The sequence below is a fragment of the Frieseomelitta varia genome, unplaced genomic scaffold, assembly GCF_011392965.1.
Source record: "Frieseomelitta varia isolate USP_RPSP 00005682 unplaced genomic scaffold, Fvar_1.2 scaffold_460, whole genome shotgun sequence".
NCBI classification, from domain to species: Eukaryota; Metazoa; Arthropoda; class Insecta; order Hymenoptera; family Apidae; genus Frieseomelitta; species Frieseomelitta varia.
In genome coordinates, this window is record NW_025110213.1 from 140,422 (window position 1) to 167,983 (window position 27,562).

General features: G+C 39.2%; 3 protein-coding genes and 2 long non-coding RNA genes across 12 annotated transcripts; 3 read left to right on the forward strand and 2 right to left on the reverse strand.

Annotated features, from left to right (window-relative positions):
- Positions 1-529: 529 nt before the first annotated feature.
- On the reverse strand, positions 530-4,072 carry LOC122532588. 2 transcript variants are annotated; one of them, XM_043661473.1, is made up of 9 exons: positions 3,161-4,072; positions 2,921-3,048; positions 2,722-2,829; positions 2,579-2,650; positions 2,309-2,503; positions 2,133-2,242; positions 1,827-2,055; positions 1,404-1,735; positions 530-1,295 (listed from the first exon to the last, which is right to left on the reverse strand). In XM_043661473.1, the coding sequence occupies exons 1-9, from the start codon at positions 3,306-3,308 to the stop codon at positions 1,172-1,174; spliced, it is 1,446 nt and encodes a 481-aa protein (XP_043517408.1). In that variant the 5' UTR covers positions 3,309-4,072; the 3' UTR covers positions 530-1,171. The 2 variants fall into 2 exon arrangements, with proteins under 2 accessions (XP_043517408.1, XP_043517407.1); XM_043661472.1 differs by having other exon boundaries at positions 2,722-2,832.
- A 952-nt stretch (positions 4,073-5,024) lies between these two features.
- Positions 5,025-11,070, forward strand: LOC122532580 (E3 ubiquitin-protein ligase MIB2). Of its 2 annotated transcripts, none has more exons than XM_043661452.1 (11): positions 5,025-5,392; positions 5,823-6,284; positions 6,363-6,478; positions 6,799-7,400; positions 7,471-7,639; positions 7,714-7,981; positions 8,072-8,383; positions 8,458-8,821; positions 8,898-9,106; positions 9,218-9,462; positions 9,640-11,070. In XM_043661452.1, exons 1-11 carry the CDS (start codon positions 5,352-5,354, stop codon positions 9,954-9,956), a joined length of 3,105 nt encoding a protein of 1,034 aa, XP_043517387.1. In that variant the 5' UTR covers positions 5,025-5,351; the 3' UTR covers positions 9,957-11,070. The 2 variants fall into 2 exon arrangements, with proteins under 2 accessions (XP_043517387.1, XP_043517389.1); XM_043661454.1 differs by having other exon boundaries at positions 5,026-5,392; positions 5,836-6,284.
- A 149-nt stretch (positions 11,071-11,219) lies between these two features.
- LOC122532582 (midnolin-like) lies at positions 11,220-27,180 on the reverse strand. Of its 4 annotated transcripts, XM_043661459.1 has the most exons (6): positions 26,663-27,179; positions 25,707-26,597; positions 20,479-20,566; positions 15,199-16,284; positions 14,427-14,766; positions 11,220-14,246 (listed from the first exon to the last, which is right to left on the reverse strand). In XM_043661459.1, the coding sequence occupies exons 2-6, from the start codon at positions 26,240-26,242 to the stop codon at positions 13,990-13,992; spliced, it is 2,307 nt and encodes a 768-aa protein (XP_043517394.1). In that variant the 5' UTR covers positions 26,243-26,597; positions 26,663-27,179; the 3' UTR covers positions 11,220-13,989. The 4 variants fall into 4 exon arrangements, with proteins under 4 accessions (XP_043517394.1, XP_043517396.1, XP_043517393.1 ...); XM_043661461.1 differs by having other exon boundaries at positions 14,484-14,766; positions 25,707-27,180; XM_043661458.1 differs by having other exon boundaries at positions 25,707-27,179.
- On the forward strand, positions 19,530-20,777 carry LOC122532608. The gene is made up of 2 exons (XR_006307545.1): positions 19,530-19,725; positions 19,803-20,777. It is a non-coding gene; the product is annotated as an uncharacterized LOC122532608 (long non-coding RNA).
- On the forward strand, positions 21,368-24,579 carry LOC122532606. 3 transcript variants are annotated; one of them, XR_006307543.1, is made up of 4 exons: positions 21,368-22,482; positions 22,643-22,782; positions 22,877-23,525; positions 23,702-24,579. It is a non-coding gene; the product is annotated as an uncharacterized LOC122532606 (long non-coding RNA). The 3 variants fall into 3 exon arrangements; XR_006307542.1 differs by having other exon boundaries at positions 22,877-23,164; positions 23,372-24,579; XR_006307541.1 differs by having other exon boundaries at positions 22,877-24,579.
- Positions 27,181-27,562: the final 382 nt, after the last annotated feature.

Below are 27,562 nucleotides of genomic sequence, written 5' to 3' on the forward strand. Positions count from 1 at the left end.
TTAACAAGACGGAAGAAAAACAGTCAACGATGACTTAATTTTTGTCCCAATAAAAATGACGTATTTCTTGTTTATTTTTATTGGTATATAATATATGTATATATATATATATATATATATATATATATATATATATATATATATCTCGTTACAAAAATTTGTTCTAATTAAATATAAATATATCGATCGTATAAATTAATAAATAACATCCTAAGAAACCGTGATCGAGTTTGAGATGATATATACTTACATAGTGATAGAACTATTTTTTTTTATAGATTGACTCTTTTGCTGGTCGGAATGTAGACCTGATGACGGGATTTTCAAGTATATTTGGAAAAAGTACCGGTTACAAATTAAATACAGAAAGCGTGAGTAATCTATTATTCGATGGGCAATCATCCTTTCGCGCCAAAAATGGACCTGTCAGTGACGATGGTTTCATGTTATGATCATCGGCGGAATGGTCGTCCTATACGTAACTGTATTTAAAAATTAAGTAAAAATAGAAAGGATCGAATTCTCAAAATTAAAAATTACTTAAAATTTATAAAACTGCGAAAAATTTACAAAATTTGCTTGTACAACAAAGAGCATAATCAATCTGGCAAATTATGACACCTGCAAAAAAATTAATCAGAGGTATCAAAACTTTTCGATTCTTGACAATTGTAATAAACTTAACAATAATTGTAAAATGATGAAGAGACAACATATGATATTTTACCTTATTTGTTCGGCTGATTTATTACAATAATTTAAATAATTTAATAATAAATTTTCATATCATAGACAAATAGATCGTGTTGTTTTTCATTCTAGGAACAAACTTCTGTGATATTTCTTCATTATTAAATTTTTAAAACTATGTGCACGATGATAAAAGTAATATAAGAACTAGATTAAAACAAATTAGACATGGCTCCACGAAATTGTAATTTAAACGTAGCTGCTTTCTCAAATATATTTGTTAATTAACAACAGAAACTTATTTCATTGGATTATCTATTGTACAAATGCAAAAAACTTCCAGCATACCGTTCAATTTAGTCTGCGTTTCGTTTTACATTATAAAAATTTGCAAACGAAATTTAGGAAACCACTCTCATAGTTTCCAACTATGAGGCGAAATTACACGATATAGTAGGCAATCATTATGCACATCACCCGATTATTTCTGTGTCTGATTTTTAATTTGTTTCGGAATATTCTTTAAAAATTCTTCGTAAGCTGCATCTATGTCGTCGTCCTCTGACATCCATGTTTCTTCACCTTCATATCCCTGTTCCGATATACTGTAATAATATTCATATATATAAAAAGTGATTGTGAAACTATATCATGTATGTAGATCAAATTCGCATTGTATTGTAATACTCTTAATGTAATCATTAAATACATACATATGGTCCTCGATATTCGTTGTACTATCGGGAACTTGTTCCAAGAATTTATTTTCCTCCGGAGTTAATACTTTGCCGTCAGGACCATATAAAACTGGTTCATCGATAGCCTGATTGGGATCTAAGAGTTCTACTGCCGGTTCCACTGTCACAGAATTGTTAGAACTTTGTCCCCAATTTCCATTTCTTAACTCGTGAACACTATGAACCATGTAGCCTACATGTGAATCCACTCTACCTTCTGTCACAAGTTCCGTCAAAGCTCGCATCATATTTTCCATCTCCTTACGTCGACAATCACCCTTATCTTTTTCCAAAGTTTGTCCTGCCAACTGGAAATCATAATGAGAGATTAATGTGATGAATTCAAGAAAATCTTCAGATTTTAGAAAAACATTCAGGATTTTAAAGCATTTTATATACCTTAAGGGCTTGACAGATATTCTTGACAGAATTTGGCGCGGGTTTGTTCAGTACGATAATAATAAGCTGAATTAATAAATCTCCTAAAGTAAAAGCAGAAGTTTGTTCCATTTGAGTAACTAGTTCAGCTAAAAGTAATATCAAACCATGACATTTCTTCTGTTCTTCTTCTGTGTGATTCTCCTTTTGCTGCCAATTAGAAGCTTGACTGTCTGTTTCATTTTTACACCTGTTGCATATATTAAATCAAAGTGTTGACTATTTAAGATTAATTAAAATGAATCGCACTTGTATTTAATAACTCACAGAGTATACAGAGTCCATCTGAAAGATGTCTGTTCTATAGGAGTTAAACTGCTGTCTAAGGAGGCGCAAAGTCGAGCACCACTGTACCGGAAATTACCTTCGTTTATGGACTGGAAATAGTTTGACATGTAAACACAATACTTTTTGTAATTAATGAGAAATAAACAAGACTATACCTGCTGAATTATTATTTTTATAATTTCTCGAAACTGACTAGGAAATCCTAAATAAGGCCTAAGATTATTAATAAGTGGTGGCACGATTAAAGTAAAATGACCTGGATTTAATATCAATGAATGTATAACGCTCATTAAATTCTGCGTTATGTTTGCAAATTCGATTAAATAATTATCATCTTCTATGTTCTGATCCTGTCAACACATACAATAAATAAATTAAAAGATTAAAATTAATTTTCATTCATTTATATTTTTCAAAATATGAACCTGATGTTTGTCCTTGTAATCCCCTGAGCCTCCATCGAATTGTCCATAGTCTTGCATATTTGACAGCTGATCCTGTTGGTTTGCAAAAAATTATGAACTTGCTCTGTCTGCTGATAATACTAATAAGCATCATAATTACATACAGGATTTTGTTGCATCATCTGCACTTGGAGGGGTATTTCACGCGCCACTTGTAACCTATCTTGAACCGAGTGTTTTGGATATCTCTGATGATGTTGATGATGATGATGATGCTGTATCGTAAAGCAAATACAAACAATCTGTACTTTTATCGCTTCAACCACATGACCAACATAATTATTAAAAAAAAGAATTACTCACTGGTTGTTTAACAGTATATGATTTTGGAACAAATTCAGCTGCATGAACCGACAGTGTGGAATTCTGTATAATATCGTCAAACGATTTGTCGAATTTGTTTTGTTCTGTGTTTCTTTGATCCATTGATCCTAAAGTTACAAAATTACAAGCGTAAATGAATAAAGCATGAAATTCAACATAGGATTCACCTGCAGCACAGATGGCTACTTTATCAATAACTTCTTTATAAATCATAGCAACCTGTTTGCACTCCAAATGTAGAGTGATGAGGTCTCCTCAACATAGCATTTTCTTGCGGGTTGGAGGTCCAAGGTCCTCGGCCACGGCCACGTCCGACTCCGTGCCGTTCTGCGTTCGCGTCGCCGCTTCCGTCCCCACCCGAATTCATTCTTTCCTCGGCGAAAATTTCCTCGGCTTTACACGACTACTTTGAGGTTATGTGAAACAACAGTGACGATAATACCGATGGGGAACTGTCACCCGCGATGAAACTCGAGGTGCACGCTTAGTGGCTGTCCGTATTTCACCAACATAAGTTCAGTAATTCCGCTGAGTCCGTTAGGTCCGTTATTCACAATAAAACGCGCGCCGCCTCGCGAACAGAATACCAAAAGTTGACTTCGCAGACTCCACGGCAATCCCAACTGCTGCAATCGACTACGATCGATGGTAAACGCGAGAAGTTGGTCGTTAACTCGCCGTGTCCGCTCTTCAAATCGGAGTTACTAACAGAAACGAGACGATTAACCAGAAGCTGAATAACCTCAAAACGACGTCGTTTTCGATATCGAAAAAAAAAAAAAAAAAGAAGAAAACTTCTTTTGGTTTCTTGTCTCTTTTCGTTAATTGAAGTTAAACTTTCGATTTCATTAAATAATTTGTACAATCTGTTGGAGAGAAATTGTTCCGAGCCCGCTGTTTATCTCTCATTCTTGAAATTTTTTATCCGAAAAATCACCATTGATGTAACATACGTGAACAGTAATTGGAACAAATGCTAATGACATAACGGAAAGTTAAGAAAATTCGAGCTAAAATAATTCTTCGAAGGTTCTATTCAGCGACGAATTTCGATTCAGTATACCAATAAGTTCGGAATCTTCAAGTTTCGATAGATCTTCAAAGTTTTGGTAGACTTATGCAACATTACAACTGCAAGTAGTATATGTTTTGTACAGATTACAAATGTATTTGAACGATTATCCGTGCGCGTTGCAGGATTTTGAATTTACGAATCTTTACCACATAATGAAACAAATATATGCTCTTAGTCGAAAGCTTATCAATCCTTTTTTTCAACAAACTAACATCAAACTTTAGGCATCCAAATATATACTATATATTATAATATATATAATATACAATATATGTATATCATATATATAATACAATATATGTAAAATGCAATGTGCGTCATATACAGTACATATAATATATATATATAGAAGATAAATGATTAAATACTTTTGTGAGTCATCATCAAATCCTCCCCTTCCCCATTTACCGAGAGTGTAACTCCGTGATACAGAGCTCGATGGAAAAAGTCAGATCTGTCACTAATCATCAAGTAGAAACGGAAATTTACGACGCGGAAGGAGGCTTGAACTTCATTCGCGGTAAATTGCACTGAATCTGCTCGTTTCTCTCTCGTTCGACGTCTTCTCTTTGACAGACAGAATACTTAAGGCGCGGTGGTCATTATATGAGAAATTTATTCGTACGGAAAAAATTCGTGCATGTCGCACGGCGTACTCTTAGACGCCATAGATTTCGGTCGGTAAAGTCGCCACTGCAGTACCGATCTGTCTTGCGCATCCATTTCGAGGCGCGAATTCATTTCTCGTACCTATCCGACAATATTTTTATTGAAATAATAAAAACTCAAATCAAACTGGTATCAGTTCATTCTGTTAATTGAATCGCCAACATTGCAAGTCACTCGTACGTTCAGTTAATTAACCCGCAAGTTTTACATATATAAAACACATACAAATTTTTAAATATCTTTTGATAACTTTTGAATATCGATGATTTTTAAATATTGAAACACTAATAATATCGGTGATTGGATACGTTCGGTCGGTAAAAAAAATCAAGGAAAGAAGAAAAGCCGCAAATTTTACATGCCTCGAATTTTTGTTTCGAGGTTTGTTTGAAAAAAAAAAAAGAAAAAAATCTGCTCTCCTCTCTGGTTTTCCATTAGCCTCGGCGATCAGTCGAAAGAGGCGCCTTCGCCCAGCCCCCCGAGTTGTAAGGTTACGATCGTTGACACGGACGCAGAATCTTTATCGGGATGAACGTTCGCGGCCCTTATTAACGATGTCGTCGAGTAAAGGAAATCGCCTCGGAGTACTTTTGTGCGCGTTCGTCCCATTGCGTTTACCCGTGATTCAAGGCCTATGGACCTGCGTGGAAAGCCGGACGCGTGCATATGATTCATAAAATACGTCGTGTTAGGTTTGACCGTCTCAGGTACGTATGCTTGCAAATCGAACATTATCCAATTGTTATTTTTTTCTCTCTCTCTTTCTCTTTGAGTAGTAAAATAACTATAACTAATTCTGTTGCAAACACGCTTAGGCTCTTTCACGACCCGAGCAGAATCTTCCCATAGACACAAGAATAAACAAAAGTTAGTAACTTGCTCTTGAAAAAAATTTAAGTAGTGACATACACATACCACTTTGATGAGTTATGATAAGAGAATGTGAACTGGATTGTCAACAACAGTAAGCTCAAGTCGGTGCAACGTATCATGAGTAATTGGTCACTAATATAATGTGCCATTGAAGAGTCAGAATCTCATTGACATAGACTGAACATACAGAGATGTTAAATTCTTTGTCGTTTGATTTGTAATCTGTCGTGATAAAACAACTTACGATTGGTTTCTTTTCCAAAAGGTCACGACACAGCATCACGTGAAGTTGGAGATGTTGGAAGTTGGTTTGAGGGTAGTCCGTGGACAGGATTGGAAGTGGGATGATCAAGATGGTGGAGAGGGTCATGCAGGGACAGTCGTTGAAATTGGTAGACCTCCCTCATTTGGCAATTCGGCTTCCAGCCCAAATCCGTCTGACAGGACACCGGATAAAACTGCCATAGTCCAGTGGGACCATGGGTCTAGAAGTAACTATAGGATTGGATATCAAGGTGCTTACGACCTGCTAATATTTGATAACGCAGCTACTGGCGTCAAACATGCAAATATCATATGCGATGGATGCAAAAGACACGGAATAATTGGCATTAGATGGAAGTGTATGCAATGTTGCGACTATGACTTATGTACTCAGTGCTATATGGCCGATGTGCATGATCTGAATCATTGTTTCGAGAGATTTCAAACAGCCAACTCTGTAGGGTAAATTTATCAAGAATTACACTCTTTTGCTTGATGATTAGATTTATGAATCGTTTCAAAATCGTTTTTGACACGTAGGATTCAACTGACTCCGAGAGAAGGTTGCACTAAGATCCCTCTAAAAGGGATATTTATAGGGGCCAAAGTTATTCGCGGTCCTGATTGGGAATGGGGGAATCAAGATGGAGGAAGAGGTATCACATTTTAGTTCTGCTTGTAAGCTCACTGTGGATGTTCATGCATTTCTGGCAAATATGAAAGTATAAATAATATCTATAAATAAAATAATATATTTTATAAAGTTTGTAAAACATCAAAAGTATAATACTTGTAGTGAAATCAATTATCTACTTACATTCTATTTTTTAAACCCTCTTTGTTACAAATATGAATTTGCATAAATATCCATAACATACATATTTATATAACGCTGCAACGAGGAAATCTTGAGATTTGACAAATATGGCAAATATGATTTAACAACTTGATAAACATTTAGGATTTAACGTTCTAGGAAAAACTGGCAGAGTTATGGATATTCGTGGGTGGGATAATGAAAGTAGTCGGTCGGTGGCAACTGTATCATGGTCTAAGGGCAGTACAAACGTCTATCGTCTCGGGTACAAAGGTTGCGTGGATTTGTGTTACGTAGAGGAAGCTACGGCTGGCACATACTATAAGGAGCACCTTCCGCTTCTTGGACAACCGATAATGACTGTACCGGATAACGGAGCCAATGTAACTCCAACCAGAAGTGGTGTTCCTTTCGCTGTATCTAGTCCTCGTCACACAACATTGAACGTTGGCGATAAGATAAAGGTGTTGGTCGATGTAGAGACATTAAAAGAAATGCAAGAAGGTCACGGTGGTTGGAATCCACGTATGGCCGACTATATAGGGAAAATCGGCAGAGTTCATCGTATCACGGATAAGGGAGATATCCGTGTGCAGTTTGAGGGATGCAACAACAGATGGACATTTCATCCGGGTGCGTTAACAAAAGTCATTAGCAAAGACACTTTCTCCTTGGGGGACATAGTTAGAGTGAAGACTGACTTATCAACGGTCAAAATCTATCAGCGGGGTCACGGAGAGTGGATAGATGTAATGAAAGACGTAAGTGTTGTTAATCCTTCGATTATTATATACTTAATTATACTTAAGCTTACGGTAAAAATAATTGTAGGCCTTAGGAAAAACCGGCAAAGTAATTAAAATATACTCTGATGGAGATCTGAGAGTAGCACTAGATGGTCATACTTGGACGTTCAATCCTTTGAGCGTCACGCCTGTTCCTCCTGGAACTGAAACTGCTGCTCTGCAGGATGAAGCAAACAGAAGTCGTGATTGGACAAGTACATTTCTGTTAATCTCACAGATGATTTATATAGTACGTGTAAGTGCTATAAGTTTATTCTTACTCGCACAGCCGAAGGTGTCGACACAGAGGTTGAAAAGCTGTTGAGAGACGCAGCCAGAGGTGAGGCTGGAGTCTTGGCAGTTCAAGAATTTTTGAAAAAATATCCTGGCAGAGTAGATGCAAGAGCTGGCGGTCCAGGGGGCGGTAAAAAGACTTGCCTGCAAGTAGCGGCGCATCAGGGACAAAAGGATCTTTGTACTCTTCTTCTGGATGCTGGAGCATCTTTACGAGCCATAGATGAGGATGGAGACACGCCTCTTCACTACGCTGCTTTCGGGTTTGTTGCAAAATCTGATCAATTTTACGAGAGTTATGTTCAGAATTATATTCAAAATTAAATTTTTAAGTATCTTTTCATTTCATGCAGCAATCAACCAGAAATAATGGAGTTGCTTTTGTCACGTGGCGCGGCAATCAATGCCGTGAACAACGGCAAATGCAGCGCGTTGCACGTTGCTGTGAACAAACAACACGCTCAGTGTGTCAGAGTGTTGTTACGTCACCATTGCGACGTCAATCTCCAAGACTCGTACGGAGACACAGCATTGCACGATGCCATCGGGAAAGACGCTCTGGACATAATTGACGCCCTCTGCGCCTGTGATAAAGTGGACTTCACTCTGAGGAACAAGCGAGGCTTCAATGTGCTACATCACGCTGCCTTGAAGGGCAATGCTCAGTAAGTACTCTCGATTCTCCGCTAGTGAATCGTACGGAGATTTAATTGCCATGATACACGTGTATTTAATGCAGCGCAACGGAAAGATTAGTGGCACGAGCGAGGCATCTGATAGATGTTAAAAAAGAAGACGGTTTCGCAGCACTGCACCTTGCAGCATTGAACGGTCACAAAGACGTAGCCGCGATTCTTCTCTCGCCAACCGGTGGAAATGCAAAGGTTGATCTGCGGAACAACCGTCGACAGACTCCCTTGCATCTAGCCACTTCTCAAGGACACTGGGCTTTGGTGGAGTTTCTTGTGCATCACAACGCTGATATTGCTAGCACGGACGCGGACGGTGACACGGTGCTGCATATCGCTATAGTAAAGAGTCCTAATCAGAGCAACGTGGTTCCTACGCCTGAAAGTTGTCAGGATTCTCCCCTTATTTATGCGGTATGTTTCTTCTTTTTTTAATATTCTCATTTTATCTTCTTCGTCGGTTACGTTATTCGAGCAATGTTTGTCGCAGATATGGCAAAATTTAACCAGGCAAGGCGCGAAAACAGAACTCGCGTTAGCTTGTTTCCTAGTGAGCGTCGACAGGAGTTGTACACTTCTGGAACACGCGAAAAACTCAAAGAATAAAACGCCGTTGGATCTTCTCGAAGCTGATCCTCAGCTCACTCCGTATGCTGATTTGCTACGGTGTTATCAGTACCAAAGTCAAAGTCAATTAGAGTATGTAACTTGAAAATTGATGTTGTATAATTGTGTCATATTGTTCAGAAAACTTGTCTGAAAAATTCGAATTTGATCTTGAAAATTGATTTTTATACGGGCTTGTTACAGGATAGAAAATACTACTCCTGCTTCTCAACCTTCTATATATCACATAGACACAGCACTGCAATCAGAACTGATGCACGGAACAAGAAAATGTATTCCGGGCTCCGGTGACGCGTCTGAATGTCACGGTTGTTTGGGTATAGTGACAAGTACAATTAAAGATGGAAATAGATTTAATCCGGGCAGCAGTGTTGTCATCAACTGTACACACTGTGGTCGTGGAATTGCCAAAACGAAAACTAACCAAGGTATTCTTAATATTATTCTTAATGCATTAAAAGACATTCATTAAGATTATGGGTATTCTTGATCTACCAAATCAGAGATTCCCAAAGTGTTGGTTGCAACCCACAGAACGTTGAATATACCATAAGTAATAGTCCTAATTTTATGAAAGATATTTACCATTTTGCGATTTATTGTAGATGGCCAAGTGGCAACGGGTGAAATTCCTCTCACAAAACAGGAAGAAAAGGTGAAAGATAATGCACTGGATGACAAGAAAAAGGAGGAAGATCATGAGAGTAAAGAGAGAGAGAAAGATAAGGATTTAGAACGCTTACGTTATTTGGAAACAAGAGTAGCTGACTTGGAGGAAGCAAATATGTGCAGCATCTGCATGGAACGTCGCCGAAATGTCGCTTTCTTATGCGGCCATGGAGCTTGCGAGCACTGTGCAGCTCCCTTGAAAACCTGTCATATGTGTCGCAAAGTTATCACAAAGAAGATTAACTTGTATTAGACAATCAAGTTGAGAATGCTATATGCCCTCTATGTAGATGCTGTTTTAATTTCCTAATATTCGTACGCCAACCACGCAATATCGGTTGGCATGTAAAATGAAATGCTGAATCGCAACTGCCAAAATATACAATGTACTTTTTTTAAAACAAAAAATGTTCAATGAATGTCTTCACAGCCGCACCAACGTCGTGCCATAAATGAAAATAAAATTCAGAAGAGTTACGCGGGCGAACTTTTTTTTCTCGACAAATTCAGTCGTTCGAGCGGAACAATCGCGTGCTTCTCTTTCTCGAAACTGTAAACGATACTTTGCCCGTTACCATCCCGTCCATTTTTTATCATTAAAAACAAGCATCTTGTAAGTGTTGTGTTGAAGCTATTGACTCGAAACGTTATCGAGCACTTCAAAATGTTCATGAAAATAAAGCAAAAAGATTCATTTTTAATGAACATTCTGAAGTTCTCTTTTTTTTGTTAATAATACATGTCTGACTGAATAACGACACCACAACATTAAGTATAATAAGGATTCATACAAACGAACTTGCAAGTTTTCATACATATCGTAAATAACTTTCTATAATATATATTGTATATTATTGTCATTTGTAGAGAGTACCATTTCTATTATTTTGTATGTAATGTTGATGTGACATTAGTAGCATTATAAAGATTTAGTATGTACGTACACATATATACATACATGTATATATCAAATAAGGATATCAAAGGATATCGCTTCTAGCCAAAATTAATATAAAAAATTATACTTATTGAATAATTTATAAAGTCTTTTTGTGATTATATAAATAATAAAATGAGAATGATAAAGATTAATCGTTAAGAATAGCTTACTATTGCAAAACATGTGCCACCAATAAACTAAATCAAACAAATTGTTTTGTAGTAGAGATGTCTGTATATTGAGAATATTTATATATATATATGGGTAAGATTTTTCTCGAAAAAAAAAAAACGTGCAATACTCTTCGACAAGTTGGCATGTCATTATTTCCGATTAAAGTATAGTGGTCCAAGCGTAGACCCTTTTTTAGATACGTAACAATAAAAATATATGCTATCGTACCGATTATACATTTTACAGATTCTTTCAAAGAAACTGCACAGTTTTGATATTATCGTTGAATTTTTAATTCGGGACTTTACACCTGACATGACATTTGTGATAAATCAAGTTACTAACAGAACAATAATTTCCAATAATTTTCCATTTCTTTTTCTTTATATATATATATATATATATATATATATATATATAATAACGGTTGTATTGTCACGAAGTCTGTTGGGTGTAACTACAATTCGTTATATTGTATAAACTATGATAATGTAGTTTTTTAAGCGTCAATAATAAATTTCTACCCTTTCAAGATTCAAAACATAATTTAAATAAACGATTTGGAAATGGATATAATTTCAATCATTTTTATACTTTTTTCTTTTTCCGAAGTTTATCTTAAATCATATTTATATTTATATAATCCTTACAAATGAAAACGAATCGTATAATTTCAAGACAAAAAAAAAAAGAACACATCGTGTTAACTTAAAAATTAATAATAATCAATATAATAAAACGTAGAACAAAACAGCATCGGGGACAGTTTTCCTCTTTACATAAGCAATAAACAGCGATAACAATAATAACAAACACTCAACAGATGATGTCATTCAAACAAGACTTGAAGATAGACTCCATTCATTTTTTTTTTTTTTTTTCTTAGCTTAGCAAGCAATCTTATTTATTTTGGTACTCGATAAAATTCGATAATCATATGTTACAATATTGAGCCAGTTTCGTAAAACTGTAGCGATAGTAATGATAATAATATATAATAATAGTAATAATATTTTTTTCTTCACCTAAGTAACTTAAACACAATATGCTATTCTTTATCAGATAATGTTATATTATTTAGTACCTAGTGAAACTTAAATGAATTCTGGCATCGGAGCCATGCGATATTATGTAATTCTAACTATAGGACCATTTTTATATCCACATGCTTCCTGTTCCTCTCTTTTCCTTTTCTGCACTCTTTTTTTTTTTTTACTCGTCTCGAAAGCGATGATACTACAATCAAGCTTACGAATCAATATTTCCAAGTTAAAAATCTAGTCTGTTCTCATCTTTTTTTTTTTTCTGGTGGTTACATCCGTCAGAACTGATATGAGGATTATCGATGCGTGAACTGATTGATCATATGTCATGTGTTAAATTTTATCGATACGTTAAGCGATGTCACTGTCCAAAGATAACTTTTCTACAGATAAATCAAAGAAAGACAATTTTTTCATCGCGTGTTGAATCAACTTCGTCTCGCTATTCGTCGACAGGGAAAACGTTTATACGAATATACCGGGTGACTATATCGTACAAAGTGCACTTCTTGCATAGAGGTTTTGCATTCTGATACAATTTCAATCAGCTCGTCGACAGGCGTGAATGTCCTGTCGGGAAAAAGAAAAGAAAATGAATTTTTCGTTCTCCTTGCACCAAGTTCCAAAGTTCTCGTGACTAAACGTCGCTTTCTCTTTTTTTTTTTTTGTAACAGTCTTTCCCTGCTATTCGGGAATAAATGTGAATTCAAAAGTATCTACTCGTGTCTACTAAATTTGAGTATACGGGCGATAGCAACAGGAATTAATTAATGATCAAAGTGATGATCTCTTTTTTTTTTCCCTTTACTCCTCTAGATCTATCGACAAAATTTTTCTAGCGTATTATTCATCTTTTTTTTTTCCTCTTCTTCAATATAAGGGATTACGTAGTTTTATTCGTCCGTCGTTTTTTTTCTTCTCTGTTCTGTATGTGCTGGTTACACTGATTCATTCATTGAGTGTAATTATTGTCAGCTATGATCAAGTCCTGAGTAATAGCCAAAACACAGTTCTTGGATGTACTATAATATCTAGGCTGCAAAAATCTTTTTTTCCCAAATTTGTGCTTTTGCAAATATTTTGGGTTGCTAGAAACGAAAATAATGGTCATTTTTCCTGGAAATGAACTTAATAGTAGTCCGTAAAAGTTTCATTTCAATATTTGTTCTCGTAGTTATTTTAGCTTGCTAAGGACAAAAATAAAGATCATTTTTGGCATGAATTTTAAAAAATCGGTCTATCCATACTTTTCTTTAAAAGAAGCTGCTCGTTTTTCAAAAACATTTATTTGTGTCATAAATGACCATCATTTCTGTGTTTAGCGATCCAAGATTACCTCCTCTTCCCAGTTTATCAGATTAAATTTTCAAAACCCTTCATTTTCGTTTCCAGCGACCTAAAATACCCCTGAAAATGCAAATAAGAAGAAAATTTCCGCAGCCCGGATACTACCACTGCAGCCAATTCTTGAATGCGATCAGTTTACATTTTACGTTAGAATCTTTCTTCTCTATTAAATATAGCATAGTTCTCCCAGCAAAGATGTACACGCGTTTCCTGTGAAACTTCTATTTAATAATTTCTATATCATGCCTAACATTGCACGCCGTTCCGTTATACAATATTGCTAAGTTTCTCCGCTTCGTTCAAGTTTCGCATTTTGCAGGACTCTTTTTCTAAAGTTCCGACAGTATATTTGGACTGAAGTATCATAGGCAATACTGAAGATCATGTGTGTAGAATGTCGCACACGTGCACAGCTACAGCATATACAACTTCCCAACAAGTCTCTCCTCCGTTTTCGTTGCAACATTTCAGCGCGAAGATGTGATGAAACAGCGCTACTTTCAATCCGCCGTTTTGTGAACGTATTTAAAATAACTCGGAGATATTTTATTTTTCCCAATTCCTTTCTCTCTTTCTTTCTCTAGTATAAACAAGAAGATTAAAATTCCGCTAGTTACGATACGCATGTCGAAACGAAAGACTCTTCCTGGCGACTCGAGGAAGGGAATATACAGTGAGAAGCGATAGTTTTGCCCACTTATCCTTGAATAAATCAGTGCACTAGTTAAAAACCGAGTTTGCATTATACAATTACTACTCTTCCTGCCGATTAATCGACCGGTTCAAGCTACGACTGGTTCAGGGCTGCAGGGTTGCAAGTCGGGCTCATTCTGAGGCTCCGTTGCGTTTGCGGTGCCGGTACCAGATGTATTCGGATCATGGTTTGGATCTGGATCCGGCGTCACCGCCGCCCACTGCGTGGTATATGGCGCAGCTCCTGCTTGTCTCCTAGCTTTTCTCTTTGCGCGTCGTTGTTCCATCACCAAACGCAGACGTCTCATCTTTCCTTTAGTTGCTTCGTTCTCCTTTGACAATTCCTCTGCAATGAAAAAGTAACGAGATTATTTTAGATCTCTTTTTCTTTAACGCATCGCGGTTGATCTACTTTATCCATCGAGAGTGCTGGCTAAAGTGACAGAATATACTAGGAAAAGTATGCAAATTCTTTGTAATTATTTAACGTAAGGAGATTATAAGATGGATTTCTAAAGAGGAGTACCGGTAGAATAACCAGGATTAGAAGTATCATGACAACCAATAACAGGTGTTGAGGCACCGTTCACAGTGGTTGTTGATCCACTTGAGGACGGAGAGGTTGAAGACTGCTGACGATTGCTAGAGTGCCTGTGATGATGCCTGTAATGACCAGCAGTGGCAGCTGGCGTGGCACATAGCAAATCATTAAGAATGTGAATGATGGTGCTTATATCTCGTTTAGGGCGACCGTGTCTGTCTTGTAGAGCTGGATTCAAGGTCCCGCTGAATGTACCGGAGTACACACCCTTCCCATGGTGATGCATACTCTCTATTATTGCACCTTGTCTGCGTCTTGCGTTTTCCTACGTTTCAAAAATTGCACGTTAGTTGTTTCGTTGTGCATTATCAATTCAATAAAGAAAATATTCATTCATATTAAAAAACTTTCGCCGTGTGTGTTTCTCGATTCGAATACAAACGTCACAGATATTGCTTAGAATTCATACTTTACATGCATTGATAATGATAGAATTATGAGGACAATCAATATTCTTTTAACAACAAAATAGAAAAAACACAAAACAAGAAGATATGTTTAAGAATCTAAGAGAGCGTTCGATAAATTTATAAAAGAACTCTTTTCATATATTAGTATTGTTAAAATAATCAAAGATATTTGACAAGTTTATTTTCTTTCACATCTCTTAGGGCCTTAACAGACACACGCAGCTCTATAAATGTATATACGAAACAATGATACACAGGGGGGAACTGGCATCGGTAACAATGTATACCTCTGCGAGGTCGACCCGAGAGGTGAGTACCTCAGAGGAGAGTTGCTTAAGTTTCTGCGTCAAGTTACGAGAAGCTTCAGCCAACGCCCTGGTGTCCAAGGTCGCGGCCTTGGAGTTCTGCTCGGCCAGCGTGGAGGTAGGACTTTGAGGGCTACTGTCGCCATCTATGCTGTTACTCCTGGTGGAGTCTGCACCATTGGCCGGCTGTTGGCCGTGGTGATGAGCGGTGCAGAGCTTTTTTCTCGGCGGGGTTACGTCGTAGGGCAACGACTCCGTGCATCCGTGCCCGGTAGAGGTAGATTGTTGTTGCAAGTGGTCCACAGAGGATGAAAAGGATGAAGATTGGGAACTATTGGACGAATTAGTAGATTTGTTTCTTGAGTGATGATGGTGGTGATGGTGGTGATGATGATGGTGGTGGTGACTGTGGTGATGGTGGTGGTGATGATGGTAGAGAAGGCAAGACTGACAGGCGTTGGAGTTCCCGTTGGGTGACACTGAGCCGTGGCTGCTGCTGCCAGTACGGGCGGATGACGACGTTTGGCTGGCGCAGAAGGACGAATGTGTCGGGCTAATCGGCGAGTAGGAGGGCGAGGAGGAGACAGAGGAGGAGGCAGTTGCGGCACGGCTTGAACATACTGGTGGACTGGTGGTCGTTGTCGCTGTTGAGAGGCTGGTGCTGCAGCTGGCCGCTGCGTGCAATGCCGAGGCCAGGCTACTTATCAAAGAGGATGTCCTCGCAGCCGCTCCATTTTGTAATTTCGCGGAGGCGCTGCTACTGGCCGAGCGTGCAGCCAGCACGGTGGACCGTCTACTTTGCAACGAAGTCGAAACATGGCTGGTGGGTAAATTAGATCCGTTCGAGCTATTCCCACCAATAGTCAGCCCCCCTGTGGTATTGTTGGCCGTTTGATTGGCCGTCGGCGAGGCTGGTGTCACAGTGGACAACTGCAGTTGTATCAGCATCATGTGATCCCCTAGTCGCATGGTGAGATTCAGGGGAGCCTTGCCGGATAGAAAATCATTCACCTGAGAATCGTTCAAGCTCTCCAGCGCCTGCATCACGCTCTGCTCCGGTCGTTGTGCCTGAAAATAAACAATTTGCATTGATCTTCATTCTTTTGTTTAAACCGAGACGAATTTTCGTCGTCGTGATATTGATGTTAACCCAGAAGGGAGAAAGGAACTGATTAGAAACGTAAGACTGCCGAGAAATATGCGTGACACGATTCGACCAAGTGTTTGCCGCTAAACGACGTTTAAATACTTTTACAGGATAAAAGGCAACAGTCGAGAAAGAAGCCGTAGAACCTATCGTGAACAATTCTCCACTCGACCAATTTTTTGTCATTTCAGTCACTCTTTCTACATTCTTTTGTGTATAAGTTCAAGAATTTTTCGTATACCAAATGCAGAAGATTAAGTATCTAAGATTATATATGCGGAAAATGAAGAATCTATTTTCTTTACTCCTATCGATATTCCTGTATACAATTTCAACCACTGAAAAATCGTGACAATATTGAGAGGTAGCTAGCTAATGCCTAATAACTCGATGGTTCTTTCTCTCCCATAATAATGCCGTGGTCTATTCATCCCGGCAAAAGATGAGGTTGAATCGACGGGGCCGCGACAAGAGATGGAAACGCGAGAAGACCTGCAGAAGAGAGGAAACCTCGCGGAACCGCGGCTCAGACCCTAGACGGCACAGCTAGGCATCCCTCGGTACACCTAACGGACTTCCTTTCACTGACGGTCATCGTATATTCGGTAATTCGATTTGCTTCAACGTTCGTTCCACGGGGAAGAATCTGGGCTTCCGATGAATGGACCCCGCTCGCAACGCCACATTCGAGCCACGTAACGCTTCGTTCTTTCTTCAAAACTTCCTCTTTCGTTGACTGAACGGAACAAAGTATATCAATTAACTTTCATTCGTTTAATTTCAACATAAAATTGAAATGTTCCTCTTTAACCTTTCCACTTCTTCTCATAGTAATTGTTCACGATTTTGTAAAGTTGGTGACTTGAATGTTCACTTGAGATAATCCAGAGGATCGCAGGGATTCCCACGGGCCAGAGAACCCCTGCCACAGTGAACTGTGAGTGCCGTAAAGCAAGCCATTGGGGCCACACTCGAAGCGCAACCTGCCATCAACGTACACCATGAATCGTAAATACTCGTGTATCTGACGTTCCTCCGCTGGAGTCTGGTTTTACCCTTCCACTAGTTGTTGCTGGAGCGCAGCACGTTCGTCTGTGGCGAGTCGCATTGCAGAACACACAGCAGAAAGAGAACTTTGAGTTGCAGTTACTTTGAGCGGTAGGGACCACCACGTGTCATTGGGAGGCACCAAAGAAAATATTGAGCGTGACATATGAATGACAAATTACGGCAATTAATCAACATCCCTAGGCTCTGATTGTTCGCATCTTACACAAGCAAATAGATCTTGAGCGTTTGAGATATCCTGAATGAGTATTCATGAGAAAAACAATGCAGAAAAGACGCAATTGTATCGATAAAATTTGAAAGCAACATGAAACAACATGTAACAGATATTCAGGTGTATATGTAACGTAGAAATCATAAAAGTATTTGAATGGTAAATAATCCATTATATTAGATTGTTCAAAAAAGTTCACAGGTTTCTTCTCTCAGTGAAGACAATGCTGAAGGGAATAATTTCTGATATTTTAAACAGCATCAAGGTAGAATACTTTCCCTCTTAATCTCAAGAACAGAAATAGGAACTCTCTCGTTTGGAATTACTTTCCAAAACACTTGCTACAATCCTTAACAAAAGACTGTTTAACAAAATTTCTGCCTTTGCGAGTATAATGCAAATCGGCGGTTGGACTATCGGTAATGACAGATAAAGACGCGTCGCGACACGACCTTTATGAACTTCTCCTTCGTATCGTGTTGAAAGGAACCGGAGAAAAAAAAACAGGCATGACATCACCGCATTCTTACGATTTTTGTTATTCAAAGCAGCGCGATTCGATTTGCTTCAAATACCGCGACAGCCTCTAATCAGCTGGGCTCCACCCCCGGTTTAACAACGTGGACGACAACTAATCCGGCCAGCTGCAGAAACGATACGTCACGACCAATCCTAGGTCCTAATATGCCATCCAATTATCCAAGAGCGTTTCTAGATACGTCCCCTTTGGAAATATCGGAGTAGGTCCCGTTTCGCAGAATTTCCATGAACAATCGATAGAAATGGCTATGCCTAATTAAACTTTCAACCTGTTTAAAGGAATCTCAGTAACACGACCCTGTAATATTACTACATCTCGATTTTGCCTTTCATTTTCCAATCCAGGAGTTCACACGCGTACATATTTAGTAAAATACGAATGTAGTCTGCTCCGTGGGTACCACGTTCTTCACCTTAAAGGTTGAGAACCCTCGACACACTCGACATCGGTATTTTCTCAAATAAAGGTCAAGAACCGTTGCTACGTGCTTATGAATGAACTGTTAACATACTATCTACGTTTTTTACAGACGTGAGTTCACATAGAACAATGTTCTTTTACATTGTTAAATAATGAAAGCTTACGAGCAAATACTATCCCTAGAAAGAGAGGAGAAAACATCCAGAATTCTGAGTACATTTTCAAATTGATTTTCAAAAACTTCACCAATTATAAGATACTAATGAAATTTCAAAATACATCGTACAAAAGTTCTCGTGCACAGTTGTGAAACTGTATATACCGAGAAGTTCAAATTCTGGGCAAGTTTCTCTTTGAACTTCCGTTCAAAGTAACTCGTTATACAAGGTGTGCGTGCGTCACAATCCAGAGGAGCGTTCTTGGCCACGGGAGAGCTGACCAAGCTGGCCAACTATACACGTTGTGCGAAACCGGCGTTGTTAGGGTCTCGCCCCGTTTCTTCGTAACCACCCACGAAAGAAAACAGGCGGGCGTGTGTATAGAAGCGGCATGCAGCGATGATCGTGGGCACGGAGCATAGTTATACACACATATACATGTACACGTCCTCTACAGACACACGGGCACGCTTTAAAATTGACTGCGGGTGACCGAGGACTCGGGCGGGCGGGCGGTCGGTCCCCTTGACAGCCATGCGAACGAGTCTCGGTCGCGATAAGGACTCCGTGTGCCGGCGCTGTTGCCAGTGCCTCGAACAGAGGCCCGGGGAGAGACTACATACTTCACACAACGAGAGAGAGAGGAGACAGACAGACAGACAGACAGACAGAGAGAGAGAGACAGAGAGAGAGAGAGACAGAGAGAGAGAGAGAGAGAGAGAGAGAGAGAGAGAGAGAGAGAGAGAGAGAGAGAGAGATTGTATATCCTTTGTGTATAAGCGTGTGCACTCATCATCAGCATGCACACGGACCAGTTTTCTGTCTATCGATTCGAATCGAATGTAGCCAGAGACGTTCAAGTTTAATTTTCCCGGCTTCGTTCCCATGGAAACACACTGACCAAAGAGATCTTAAACAACCTTCTCTTCCCCCTTTTTCATGGGATGTTGAGGATGGAAAGGTGGAACACACTGACCAAAGAGATCTTAAACATAACCTTCTCTTCCCCTTTTTTCATAGGATGCTGGGGATGGAAAGGTGCAACTGTAAGATAAATATACAATTAAAATACAAGATTGAAATTAAAGGATCAAACTAAAGGATAAATTGTAATAACAAAATAGAAACAGAAAGGTTACGTTTTACTTGATTATGATGAGAGATGGAAACTGATTGGAAGAAACTTTGCGTTGGCCAGTGAGATACCTTCAAGTGGCTGCGGTAGAGAGGATGATACACAGGAAACAAAGAAAATTGTGCAACAGCACTGGAAAAATAAAGTGCTGACGATACGGTGACCGAGAAACCAAGTGACCCAATGATATACGAATTGAGTTAACGGCGTTTATCCGGATCGTGATTCTCTTACATACTTTTTGCGATCTCTTCTTCCGTGAATGCTCCACAAAATGTGAAAAAAATAAGTGTTTCTCAAAAGGAATTTCGCAAAATCCGACGTCTAGACGAGAAACAACCTTGTAAACAGGTCACGACAGAAACTTACTTTCCCGTCGATGATTAATCATTTCATCGACCAATATTCAATTTATCTTGCACGAATCACGTTTTATTACGATCTTTCCATATGAAATCGCAATTATTCTTTCTACTAGAAAAAAGGAGAGGTTGAATTTACAATTGAGTAACAACAAGCTGATGTCCACGGATGTGTTGTCATTAGGATTTCATTGTCAGGAACACGCAACTGACTCACCAATAGGCCGGTTTCCACGCTCGGCAGCAACGTAAGCCTACTGCCATCTTGCAAACGATTTTCCTCGAGCGTGCCCTCGCGCAGTTGCCTGAAATACACCAAAAATTCTTAGTTAAATATCGTCATTCAAGCCTCACAGCGACGAAACAGCCTTCGCTGTGTTTACGAAAAATTACGAAAAACTGTTCTATGAATATTGTTCCGCGATAATTGGGGCTAATTCGAACACGGCGTTATCCCTTATCGCGCCAAGCACGTGTAAGATTACACGTACGTGGCGTAATTACATGTCGCACAATGGAAACCCGCCGGTCTACTTTTAACGCAAGATCCATGAATAAACGAATATGAAATTAATTATGATAATCTAGTGGAAACTTTAAATTACAGCGTACGATTGCATAATAAATTGTTAGAGTCAATGCATCGGAAGTCTCGGTGTGAGCCTTGCGTAGCCATGACGCTGGAGAGAGAGAGAGAGAGAGAGAGAGAGAGAGAGAGAGAGAGAGAGAGAGAGAGATGACGATAAGAGCGGCACGATCCAAAGAGATTAGTAGACAATGCGATAAGTCACACACTATCGCGACAACAGACATTGAACGAAGTCGCAAATAACGCGAGTTACGGAGAACTGCGATATCGACGCGCGATGTCGCGAGAATCATTGTGCAACTCCTTCCGTAGAATGTTTACTCTTTCATTTATTTCCCACAATTAAAATGTTTTACAATCATGTTTTTTTTTTTACGTATAATTTCACAATTGTACGGGATAGGCCAAAAATCACTTCCCACTGAAATAAATCCGCCATTTTTTTATTACATATGGCGCTTGAAAGAAATAATTTTTAAAACATAATGAGAAAATCATCTTTGAACTTGAATTTAATTTAAAATTAAATTATATATATTATATCAAATAAAATTGGTTTTTTCTTATTTAAAAAGAATAGGTGACAAGAAACTTTTGGCCCACCCTATATGTTCTTCGTAACTGTAGGTATTGTAGATATTATCAATGATCGACAGAGGAGCCATTCTACTTGAAAGAACAAGTCGGACGAATCGAGAATCCGGAATGAAAAATCATCTTTTTCGATCAATTTTAATTAAGTAAACAACCAGCTGGAATTTTACATACCAAAATGCGTCAAAAATAGAATATTTTCAACTGAAGATCTCGTTCACGGAAATGTAAAAACTTTCAACACTTTTGATTAAAGTAGGTGAACATTTGAAACTTGTGAATTTAACCTATACGAAAAGATTTGATTCTCATTCTCGCACTCTACTATCGATTATTCACTTCTTAACTAATGTAAGTTCAACTATACTTGACAAGGTATCAAAGAAAGATATAAAAAAATATCTTCAATGTTACCTTGTCCATTCATTAAAACATATCTTATGGCGTGTACGTGTTACTCTAAATTATATTTACATTTTTTCTCATTCAATTGAATTGAGATTAATTTATAACATACAGTTTTATTTGCAGACGAGAATAAGAGAGATTTGATGCTTGTTTAGGCTTGTGACGAGGACCAGGTCGACCATCACGCCATTGTTACGTCCGCAAGCGACACCGGGGATTATACAACGCCCGGGGTAACGCCCGATTGAAATTTATTAGCTACAACTTCCTCTAATAAAAGCAAGATAAATTGATCGCAAGATGTGTTTTCGAGCAACGTTCCTTATTATCGTCGTAACGATGGCGAAGCGTGCATACGCTCGAAAGCATTAACTAGCCGCTTAACGATTGCGAAAATACATTCCTTCGTCAGCGTTCGTATAATCGACCTCGGTTTTGCAAATGCGTATACATTCCGCGAATTCGTCCGGCATCACCTTCAGCGAGGAACTTCGCTGTCGATTATTTCGACAGAGAAACGAAACTTAAAACGAACCAAAGCGACTTCTTTTAAATACACTTCGAGGCTCTCGTTCATAGTAGTTCTTTTATACGCAAATTAGTAAGGATCATCTCAACGCATCGCAAACTGTAAGTTATTTCTTACTTAAGTTTTACAACTTTCCGTTTGTTTGTAGTTTGAAAAAGTTACTCGTAAAGTGTTGTGAAGTTCTATTTTATTAATAATAATGTTACGTGAAAGAAAAAGGTACGCGTTTTTGAGTAATTTCCTACCGATAAACTGATTTAGGGCGAAGACCGAATTGATCAGCATTGAAAGCAGAAACGCGAGGGTGGCGGATCTTCACGACCCTGGCGCCACTTGCACGGCAGTCCAACGGGTTTAACGGTTTTTCTGAAGATCCTGGTATAATCGAGTCTTCAACCTTTGTACGTTTCTACAATCACCTTTGACAAGTGTCACCTCTTCTTTAAAGAATATACCTATTAACAAAGCCTAACCTTGTCCCTTCGTGAAAACCAGGTTAGCAAACCTCTTGGATTTTTAATTCGAAGAACGCCATTGAATCGTGCGACACGTTTGGATCAATGAGCGTGTAGAGACGCGTCTTCTAGGATACTCGGAACTGTCGGTTTCGAAGCTGACGAAAAACAGAAACAAATGACTTGTTTGGAAGAAGGTTTAGTTACAACTCACGATAATGGCAAATGCAACATTTACAATGATATACACGCTGGGTATGAAGAAAAACGAAATTAAGCAAGAAGAAAGAAGTACAAAGTACACAAATAACGCCACGAATAAATTACGGTACGGTCAATTCCAAGCAAATATAAATACGCAATGTGTGATAACACTGAGAAACATTCTTGTCGCTAATGTGATAAATATTGTCTTCTCCTTGGTTATACCTAAGGTCATAAAGAAAAATCCAGTTGTACTAACATCATTATCCATTACAGTTATTCTTACTAATTACAAAATCTTAGAAAATTTTACAAAAATATATTTTTGTAGGAACGGCAAATTATTCTTAAATAAATGGTAAATCCATGACAAATATAGTTGAATGGACAACTACTTCATTCCCAACTATTTTGTATGTGCAACGAGAATAGCAGATATGAGACCCTCGATGACACATGCTTTAACCATGGCACAGCGGTTAAAGGTAAAACTGTACTACGTCTTAGTAGTTTTCACGTTTCCAAGTCGTAGTTGATCAGAAGACAAAGCCGTTTTAGATAGAGAGAACTTACCCTTTATCAACAGAAAAACAATTTTGTTTCTATAATATAAGTTATGACCCTTCAACGACCGTACAAAATTAAGAGAGAACATTTCCAGAATAACGGAACTAAAATTTATTTTGGAAACGGAAGAAGTCTTTCAACGCTGAATAATTGCAATCTGGCAGTTTTGCAAAAAGAGTACAACACCAACGAGCGGTAAATTAAAATCATCAGTCCGTTCTGCATTTAACGTGATACGCATGCGCTCAAGGAGCCGTAGAACGAAACAGAAAAAGACAAATAGGACGCACATGACGAACGGGCTTCCCATGCGCACGTGTCGTATTTACACCGACGGGCAAGACGGGAGAGCGCACACATTGAATACGCAGCGAAGAACCAACGTGTGCTACCTGCGCCTGAAACTGGCCTCTTGGCAGCGTAAAAAAACAAGTAGCAATGGACATTCGTTTCCCCTCAATGCAACTCTCGAAAAGAACGCGAGACTCCTGTTGAAAGTGCTCAATTTTTTCACACAAGATTACATAACTACATTTGATACTGCTGCTCTCCTCTCTTCATGTATCTTCTTCTTTTGTTCACAAAAAGGAATACACAAAAGGTGAATACTAAATTCAAATATTCAGAAGATATCTACATTTTAATATTTACTAAAATAGATCGAAATTAGAAAAGGAACAGGCTTAAGATTTTCAGAAAGTTACGTTTTAGGAAATAACCAATGACTAAACTTTCAAATATCATAAAACGCTCACTGAGGAGTTTTGTCTGGCTTGTCTGAAGACTTTGTCTAAAGTCGAAGATGCAACCGAAGATAAAGTTCAATGATAATCGCTCTGTAAGATCAGGGTGTAAAATGGAAAAAAGAAAAGAAATATGGAAGAGAAGATGAACAAGTAGAAAAGGAGAAAAATCCAGTGATGTGTTGCGTACCGGCGCACGGGAATAGCCAGCCCTATCTCGTCTTTTCTTCATCCGACTCTTTCTCTTTCTTTCTCTGCCTCTCACTGCGGAGGGCTGTCACCGTTCCACTTTACGAGAACGCGATTCCCGAGATATTCTACCTACTACACCACCTCCACCTCCTCCTACTTCGGGACTATGGTATGCCAACCTTCCTCTCCACCATGTTTCTCTCGCGTGCTTGCACGAAGGAGGAGGATCAGTCCGTGCGGCGGCCCCCACGACGCCTACAAGTATTATGCTCACTCTCTCTTTTTCTTTTCAGAGCATCAATGCTGTACTCGTTCTTTCTCTCGCACCTTTCAGCCAACGATATATCTCGCATGCACACGTTCACCTACCACGTTTTTTTTTTCCCTTCCAACGAGGGAATTTTGTCTACGATAAGTTGTGCCTTCGATAAATAGTCCTGAGAAAAATCACCCAAAATCAAATTATTGACCCCTATCGACTTGTCAGCGATTTAAAAACGCGCAATTTTCTTTGCACGATTACGATTTTTTATGGGTAATTACTGATTTCATTCTTCACATATTGTTTACGACAAACAAGATGGCAAAACGACTAGTTTGTGCAACTGACCACGCGTGGAGACCGAATCTGATCGGTTATCAAAGGACCAGTTTACATGACTAAAAGAATTCTATCTCAGCGTGAAATGGACAAAGAGAGGGAAACAAAGCAGCGATACCTGATTACGTACTTATCTCTCGAGATTCTTTCTTTCAGTTGTCCCCGCAATAAAAAAGTGGAAAAATCAGATTCGCCCAGTGCGCGAAAAGAACAAAATAAACACACAATATAATGCCGAAGCTCTGTTCACGAATTCGTACGCCGATCAAGAACTGATGATGATGGTAGTGGCCAATTATCAAACACAGACTTTCGGACAGTTAACGAAGTTGTACGTATTCCGTGTACGTCCCTACTTCTACAGAAGCCAAATCAATCGACTTTGATTAAGCCTGACCATTTACTTTCTAAGAAACAAAACACTGATCACATAAAATCCAAAATTGCAAAATCTTTTTTACAAACATCCTTGGTTTCTATGAGATTCATACATATACGTGTGTATATATATATATACATACATACACGTATATGCACACATATACCATTTTTAATCTACAAACCTTTCACGATGTAGTAAACAAATACGTTCCTTGGCGACCTTCAGCCTTTTCGAGATGATCTTCTTGAGATTTTCGACAGTATCCGTCCGATCGACCGTGAGGTCAAACTGTCCACCAGTGGTCGGCGTGATGCTGATGGTAATTTCGTCGGGCTCGAGGACGGTGGCAGCGACGCAGCCACACCCCGGCTGCGGTGGCGGTGGCGGCGTGGAGGAGGAGGAGGAAGAGGAAGAGGAGGAGGAGATGGAGGAGGAGGACGACGGCGACAATAACGACGATGACGAAGACGGCGAGGAGGAGCTCGTAGGGAGCGGTGAAGCGGAGCTAGCCCTTATTGAGCCTTGACCGCAATATTCCGATGGCTGGTCACTCTGCGTCGCCGTGGAATACGCGGAGGTGGTGGTGGTGTTGGCCGTCCCTGATGATGAACCACCACCGACGATGTCGTCTGTATCTCGTTGCACCTTCGATCTTTCGTCGTTCTCGCTGTTGCCCATCGCCGTCACGTCCGACGGCGAGCCCGTGCTACCGTCCATTCTGCCACGGTAACTAATGACACTGGCGGCGACCGTATCGTCAAAACTTGCGCACACCTATGCCGTTCCAGCCCACGTCCTCGCGTCCCGACTGCTACTACTACACTACCGCTATGTAGTAGCTGTGTGTATACAGTCCACGCACCCGCACCTGCACCTGTGTCTCCCGGCGTCCTAGCTGTCCGAGACACGCTTGTCCGCGTCGCACGACCGCAGTGTCGCCGAAGGTCCGGCCACGGTGTCTTCGGGAACGCGCACGCCACGAGGAACGTCGCGGCGAAACACCGACCAACACGGGGAGAGACCTCAGGAGGGGAAGGAAGAGGGGGAGAGACGAACAGAGGTGGAGACCAATCTAAGAAGAGAGAAAAAAAGAAAACGTACGAGATCCTTGAAATATATGTCGTACGTAGGACTCACTTGTAGTTATAAAGAGATTCCATGCGTGGATGCTAAGTATCGAAAAATATCGGTTTCCTTCGCGAGTCGTTTTTAGCACTTTGGCACTGGTCACATTGGATACCTTTGCGTACGTGTGACGTTCTTTGATTCCAGTCCGCTTTTGTCCGGATAGGTACAAAGGTGCTTGGTGCTGCTTCGCCTTTGTTCTCTGGTCACACTCTCCTTGCACACGCACAAACACACACGCGCACGTATATACACAATCATCAACGAAAAGTTCCAAGCGTACAAACCCACTGACCAGCCGCTAGCAACTGGATAGTCGAAAGCCCGGACCTTTTGCTAGCTTCCCAGATCCGGCCTAGCTTTTCCGACCAATCAACATGGCGGTGCCTCGTTCGACGGACGCAGCGACATCCATTTACGCGAGCGCGAAATTTAAATGGGGAAAAGATCGTTTTCAATTCGTTTGGATGCAAGTTTATTCTCTCATTGATTCAAAAGTCGTCATAATTAAACTACTAATAGCTCAATTTGTAAAAATATCTATATTTTATCAAAATAATTGGAAAAAATGAAATCTATTATAGAAATTTATTCCATTCGTTAAATGCTATTATAACACATTTTTTTTTAGATATTTTATATACTTTTTCATATTGTATATTTCATGCGAATTCTATTGAATTCGTATTACGAAAAGGAATTCAAAGAATCAGCTAAATATTCGTTTTATTACCATCTTTTCCTCCACCTAGATCCTATATAACGTTATGAAGAAATTGACATTTTACAGTATAATGATTATTTTTGTAAGATGTCTGTCGTTCTAATATATTTTTATACTTTTATACTATTTAATTATATACTTTATACTATTTAATTATTTCATTGCTTGACTCTTGATTTCTTGTCTAG